Source organism: Entelurus aequoreus, linkage group LG16 (assembly GCF_033978785.1).
Source record: "Entelurus aequoreus isolate RoL-2023_Sb linkage group LG16, RoL_Eaeq_v1.1, whole genome shotgun sequence".
NCBI lineage: Eukaryota > Metazoa > Chordata > Actinopteri > Syngnathiformes > Syngnathidae > Entelurus > Entelurus aequoreus.
Window position 1 is genome coordinate 14530114 of NC_084746.1, and position 7500 is coordinate 14537613.

At 40.8% G+C, this 7500-nt stretch overlaps 1 protein-coding gene across 3 annotated transcripts in view; it reads right to left on the reverse strand.

Moving 5' to 3' along the window:
* The window catches only part of mast3a (microtubule associated serine/threonine kinase 3a), a 142169-nt gene that overhangs the window by 50998 nt on the left and 83671 nt on the right, over positions 1-7500 (reverse strand). For all 3 annotated transcript variants that reach the window (XM_062022221.1, XM_062022220.1, XM_062022219.1), the window contains 5 exons: positions 6577-6652; positions 6244-6453; positions 2175-2276; positions 1805-1937; positions 34-119 (listed from right to left, as the gene is read on the reverse strand). In XM_062022221.1, coding sequence (XP_061878205.1) covers positions 34-119; positions 1805-1937; positions 2175-2276; positions 6244-6453; positions 6577-6652 — 607 coding nt within the window. The remainder of the gene's footprint in view (positions 1-33; positions 120-1804; positions 1938-2174; positions 2277-6243; positions 6454-6576; positions 6653-7500) is intronic.

Consider the following 7500-nt stretch of genomic DNA (forward strand, 5'->3'; position numbering starts at 1 on the left):
TCCTCCTCTCAACTGATATTTTATAGTCCATACCTGTATTGGTGTTGTCTCTCCAGATTCATCAGACTCTCTGCTGGCTGACCTGTGACTCGGGCTTGTTTGCTCCAGTTGGACCATCTCTGTAACCGCAGAAAAAAACACCAGCTAAATGCCTAAACTAGACAATAAAACTTAATATAAAGTGCATTGAACTAATAACAAATTAATCATCAAAAACAACATGCATTAATTCATATTTAATTATCTTTTTCGTGTAGTAAAATGTCAGACATATTTTTAAAGGCCTACTGAAAGCCACTACTACCGACCACGCAGTCTGATAGTTTATATATCAATGATGAAATCTTAACATTGCAACACATGCCAATACGGCCGGGTTAACTTATAAAGTGCAATTTTAAATTTCCCGCTAAACTTCCGGTTGAAAACGTCTATGTATGATGACGTATGCGCGTGACGTCAATCGTTGAAACGGAAGTATTGGTACCCCATTGAATCCAATACAAAAAAGCTCTGTTTTCATCTCAAAATTCCACAGTATTCTGGACATCTGTGTTGGTGAATCTTTTGCAATTTGTTTAATGAACAATGGAGACTGCAAAGAAGAAAGTTGTAGGTGGGATCGGTGTATTAGCGGCTGGCTGTAGCAACACAACCAGGAGGACTTTGACTTGGATAGCAGACGCGCTAGCCGACGCTAGCCGCCGACCGCACGGATGATCGGGTGAAGTCCTTCCGTCGATCGCTGGAACGCAGGTGAGCACGGGTGTTGATGAGGGCTGGCTGGCGTAGGTGGAGCGCTAATGTTTTTATCATAGCTCTGTGAGGTCCCGTTGCTAAGTTAGTTTCAATGGCGTCGTTAGCAACAGCATTGTTAAGCTTCACCAAGCTGGGAATTATTAACCGTGTAGTTACATGTCCATGGTTTAACAGTATTGTTGATCTTCTGTCTATCCTTCCAGTCAGGGATTTATTTATTTTGTTTCTATCTGCATTTGAGCCCGATGCTATCACGTTAGCTCCGTAGCTAAAGTGCTTCGCCGATGTATTGTCGTGGAGATAAAAGTCACTGTGAATGTCCATTTCGCGTTCTCGACTCTCATTTTCAAGAGGATATAGTATCCGAGGTGGTTTAAAATACAAATCCGTGATCCACAATAGAAAAAGGAGAAAGTGTGGAATCCAATGAACCCTTGTACCTAAGTTACGGTCAGAGCGAAAAAAGATACGTCCTGCACTGCACTCTAGTCCTTCACTCTCACTTTCCTCATCCACGAATCTTTCATCCTCGCTCAAATTAATGGGGTACTCGTCACTTTCTCAGTCCGAATCTCTCTCGCTGCATTGTAAACAATGGGAAAATGTGAGGAGTCCTTCCTCCGGTGACGTCACGCTACTTCCGGTATAGGCAAGGCTTTTTTTTTTTATCAGCGACCAAAAGTTGCGACCTTTATCGTCGATGTTCTCTACTAAATCCTTTCAGCAGAAATATGGCAATATCGCGAAATGATCAAGTATGACACATAGAATAGATCTGCTTTCCTCGTTTAAATAAAAAAAATTCATTTCAGTAGGCCTTTAAATATGGGTTGGGGCACCATGTAATCTAAATGGTTAAAGTGCAAACCATAAAACCACAAAGTCCCCAGTGAGGCTCCACCCAAGGAACTTCATTATATAAAACAACTGCGTTTGGGGAAATGATCTAACTCTGACAAGAAATAAGGCTAAAACAAAAACCCTTTTTAGGTCAATGTAAGAATCTACAGTTGAGTTGATGAAAGTTAGGGCATCTGCACGGTACCTTCCAGAGGATCCCTGTTGAGGCCGAGCTGGCTGATGATATATCGAGGAATATCAGTCTTGATCCCCTGGCCACCTTTGGCTTGACCTTCTGCAGCCTCCAAACGCTGGTAGAACTCCTCTGGATCAAACTCCTGGAATAAAATAAAAGGTGTTTAATTCCCTCATTAGATTTGACAATATTAATCAGGTTGACAAAATGCATTGTAGACTAAGTGAAATAGCACGTCTTTAACATTTATCATCTCGACACAACAGTTAAATAAGAAAACAATTATTTCTGTGTGATTATCATTACGGCAGCATGTCATCTTCTTGTGCAACATCAATGCTTATAATAACTTAATGCTTTTCTGCTGAAGCAGCCTCACCAGACATTCCAGCAGCCTGGCAGGCCTGGAGATAATGATGAGGATCTTTTTCACCAGTTTTGTGATGATGGTCACTTCTTCGCTCTCCGAGCGCTCGTACGCCTGATGGGCGGGAAAACAACACATCATCATCTTCTGTCGTCTGTTCCTGGGATTTGTGGCAGGCTTTTATTTTCAATTGTTTGCGTCAACCAGTTAAAAAGTGCCTTGTCAGCATCATAAATAATGGACAGGACTTGTAAATGCACTCGTTCATTAAACCTGCACGAGGTCCAGTTGAGTTTAGCTCGCCGCAGCACAGTTTGGAAAGACCATGATGTGGCTTTGGTCTCTATGGTCAGTAAACAAAGATGTGTCCACTACATAAATCATGTGACATCATACTAAACAAAACGGGAAGAACGGCGGTCATCTATGCTTTTAAGTGCTTTCTTCTGGCATTTCACTATTAGAAGGGAAGATTTGACTTGTTTGGAATGCGATGAGGTGGCGACTATGTGAGCCACTGCACGTTTATCACTCCGAAACGCGCAGAGTTTTCAACAATGTCACAAATATTCGCATACACAAGGTAAACTGATTTTCCTTTTTTTGATGCTTGGTTTTTGAGCGCACCAACAACACTTTTGTGTGTGAGTGTTGACGTTTAAGCTTAAGCAAAAGAGATTGTTAATCAATCAATCAATCAATGTTTATTTATATAACCCTAAATCACAAGTGTCTCAAAGGGCTGTACAAGCCACAATGACATCCTCGGTACAGAGCCCACATACGGGCAAGGAAAGCTATTAAGCTATTCATTGTTATGTTGGTTAGACTACTGTGTGTATGTATATATATACACTACCGTTCAAAAGTTTGGGGTCACCCAAACAATTTTGTGGAATAGCCTTCATTTCTAAGAACAAGAATAGACTGTCGAGTTTCAGATGAAAGTTCTCTTTTTCTGGCCATTTTGAGCGTTTAATTGACCCCACAAATGTGATGCTCCAGAAACTCAATCTGCTCAAAGGAAGGTCAGTTTTGTAGCTTCTGTAAAGAGCTAAACTGTTTTCAGATGTGTGAACATGATTGCACAAGGGTTTTCTAATCATCAATTAGCCTTCTGAGCCAATGAGCAAACACATTGTACCATTAGAACACTGGAGTGATAGTTGCTGGAAATGGGCCTCTATACACCTATGTAGATATTGCACCAAAAACCAGACATTTGCAGCTAGAAGAGTCATTTACCACATTAGCAATGTATAGAGTGTATTTCTTTAAAGTTAAGACTAGTTTAAAGTTATCTTCATTGAAAAGTACAGAGCTTTTCCTTCAAAAATAAGGACATTTCAATGTGACCCCAAACTTTTGAACGGTAGTGTATATATATATGTTTTGCAGGTTTCCCTGCTCTTCAGGGGATTTATTGTAAAATTCCCTGAAGAGCAGGGAAACCTGTGAAACAGGCTTGTAAGGATGAAATAGCCTCCGTGATTTTTTCTGTCCAATTATTCCGCACTTTCTAACGGATAAATTACAATAACCTTGGCTATATATTTATACACACACACACACACACACACACACACACGCACACACACACACACACACACACACACATCTACACATACATACAAACATACATTAGTGTCTTCGAAATTTGTTGAGGCTAGAACCAATTATTCATGTTTACATTCATTCCTATGGAGAACTCTGCTTTAGTATTTGAATGTTTCGATTGGTGAACCATGTTGAAGAACCAAGTTCGTTGCTCGAGGTTCTACTGTACTTGAAATCCTTTAATATGGTAATAGTCCTGCCAAAATAATTCATTTCTAAAAATCTGGTTCATCACACTTTTTATTTTGGATTATTCACAATTAAACGCAGTCGATTATTATCTTGCATAAGTCAAATTGACTTTGAAATATACCCTGATATTTTGGACACAAATGCAATTTTATTGTCAGAATGTCACACTATTTTTTGCTAAATATTTTACTTTAGTGCATTTTATTTATTTGCTCAAAACCTGGTAACAGTATTAACTAAAGTCTCGTCGGTGTGTATTTTGAAGTGAAATGTGTTAAACTGTTAAATGTGTTAACTTTGATAGCCCTAGAATAAAGCATTCAGGACCAAAAATCACTCCATATTCTGTACCATTCTCTGCCGTTATCATATCAAAGTTATTGCTTGAAGATATAGGGAAATAACTCACTTGCTGTACTGTTAGAGTATAATCCAACATGAGGGTGCCAAAAAGTAGCAGGGGAAAAACATTATTTTAATTTTTTTTAGATTTTATCAGACAGGCTCAAATATCGACACACATCCGCCTAAATATTTGAACAAGTGTTTGAATATCTTAACTTGACAATGCAAAGTCCTATTTACTTCTCGTTAGTTATCATGATTGACTTTAAAGGCCTACTGAAACCCACTACTACCGACCACGCAGTCTATATAGATAATTTATATATCAATGATGAAATCTTAACATTGCAACACATGCCAATACGGCCGGGTTGGATTAGTAAAGTGCAATTTAAAATTTCCCGCGAAATATCCTGCTGAAAACGTCTCGGTATGATGACGTTTGCGCGTGACGTCACGGATTGTAGCGGACATTTTGGGACACCATTGTGGCCAGCTATTAAGTCGTCTGTTTTCATCGCAAAATTCCACAGTATTCTGTACATCTGTGTTGGTAAATCTTTTGCAATTTGTTTAATGAACAATGCAGACGGCAAAGAAGAAAGCTGTAGGTGGGAAGCGGTGTATTAGCGGCCGGCTGCTGCAACACAAACACGTAGCTGGTGTTTCATTGTTTACATTCCCGAACGATGACAGTCAAGCTTTACCATTGGCCTGGGATAACAGAGACTCTTACCAGGAGGACTTTGAGTTGGATATGCATGCTTGTGGAGATGGGACAACAGAGACTCTTACCAGGAGGACTTTGAGTTGGATACGCGCTACCGTGAGTACGCAGCTGCGGCTTCCAAACATTTGATCACTTGCCCGTACGTGCGTGCCGCTATGTACATGTCACGTACGTAACTTTGGGGAAATATATGTGCTGTATGAACTTTGCGGAGGTGAACGGTACTTTGGGCTGTGGGATTGAGTGTGTTGTGCGGGTGTTTGATTTGTATTGGCGGGTTATATGGACGGGAGGGGGGAGGTGTTTGTTATGTGGGATTAATTTGTGGCATATTAAATATAAGCCTGGTTGTGTTGTGGCTAATAGAGTATATATATGTCTTGTGTTTATTTACTGTTTTAGTCATTCCCAGCTGAATATCAGGTCCCACCCGCCTCTCACATCATCTTCCCTATCTGAATCGCTTCCACTGCCCTCTAGTCCTTCACTCTCACTTTCCTCATCCATCTTTCATCCTCGCTCAAATTAATGGGGTAATCGTCGCTTTCTCGGTCCGAATGGCTCTCGCTGCTGCTGGCCATGATTGTAAACAATGTGCAGATGTGAGGAGCTCCACCAACTGTGACGTCACGCTACTTCCGGTACAGGCAAGGCTTTTTTATCAGCGACCAAAAGTTGCAAACATTATCGTCGATGTTCTCTACTAAATCCTTTCAGCAAAAATATGGCAATATCGCGAAATGATCAAGTATGACACATAGAATGGACCTGCTATCCCCGTTTAAATGAGAAAATCTCATTTCAGTAGGCCTTTAATTCCTCTTTGGCAGAAAATATTTGTTGACAGAACTCACTGGGTCGAACAGTACTCAGGAAAATGACAGAAGGTAACATTTATTACAATAAATGTTGGCTGGAAAGACTCTGTGATAAATCATCACATAATCAAGCCCTTCACTATTGCTTAAATCCCGGTATTAAGACAAAACGACAACACCCTTCCTTTCAAGCCAGTGGGATGAAATCATCTCCCTTTTACCAATTATTTTTTTAAGTTCTGATAGGCGCAACGTGAAAGTACTCAATGTCCACCATAAAAGTGTGGACAACTCTCAGTCAGAATTCTAGAAGGAACATTTTAATAGTAATAAAAGAGCACAGATGCATGTGTGTTTCTTCGACTGCAGGGACACTTACCTCATGCAGAAGCTTCTCCAGTTTCTCCTGCAGCTCCACAAAGTACCTGGAGGTGACCAAGCCTTCCTGGGACTTATCCAGGCAGTCTCGGGCCAGCTCCAGCAGCTGGTGCTGGATGAAGCCGAGGACGCCGTCAGCCAGGGGCAGGGCGGTTCCCGGGGAACACTCCTCAATGATGTCCAGAAGTCGACCCTCCATCTGCGCCGTTGCCTTGGAAACCGACCAAGATGGAAGACTTCATTAGACATCGTGCAAACAGTTAAAGAACTTGCAGAGAGATTAGAGACGCTCGAGAAAGAAACAAGTAAAAAGGGCTGCCATGGTTTACTATACCTTGGGAAAACGTTCTTTATAGACATGATTCATCATGACAATCTCATTGTCAAATGTTCCACAAGTCCGTCCAGGGCTGGAGGAGGAATAGACAAAAAGACAAATATTGGAATAATAAAAACATAACTAAATCAGGGCATGGAAACTGTAAAACAGTCTCAGATGCAAAATTTGAACAATAAAGTGCATTATCTGTTAAAACAATCAGCGGAAGAAAAGTATTTACATGTTTGAATAATTCAGCTTTTACTTGGGAAAATCAAAGAGCATTTTCCAGAAATGGGTTCTAACTTGATTGCAAGTATTCCTTGCCAAAAGTGTCAATAGCCATGACTGATCAAAGACAGACCAATTGAAAATGCCTCTCGTCGTGAGTTTCAAATGGCTTTCTCATCTCCGGTATCCATGAGCACATCTGTTGTGTGCAAAGGGGTTCTATTACGAGCCGTAACGTTTGGAACTGGCCAAAGAAATCAACACCAATGTCAGCAGCTACAGTGAAATATAGCAACCCTGGGTGCACCTATACCACACAACCGGTACAAACAAGTACCGTATTTTCCGGATCATAAGGCACACCGGATTATAAGGTGCACTGACGATGAGCGGTCTAGTCATGGTCTATTTTCATCCAAAAGGTGCTTATAGGGCGCATTAAAGGGGTTGAGCTGTTTGGCCACAATACTCAGCAATATGTTTGGAGGAGAAAATATGAGGCCTTTTATCCCAGGAACACCATTCCTACCGTCAAGCATGGTGGTGGTGGTATTATGCTCTGGGCCTGTTTTGCTGCCAATTGAACTGGTGCTTTACAGAGAGTAAATGGGACAATGAAAAAGGAGGATTACCTCCAAATAGAAATTATTGGAAACTCAAGACAGCCATGACATTAAGTTCTTTATAAGTCAACAACAGAAGGAGATA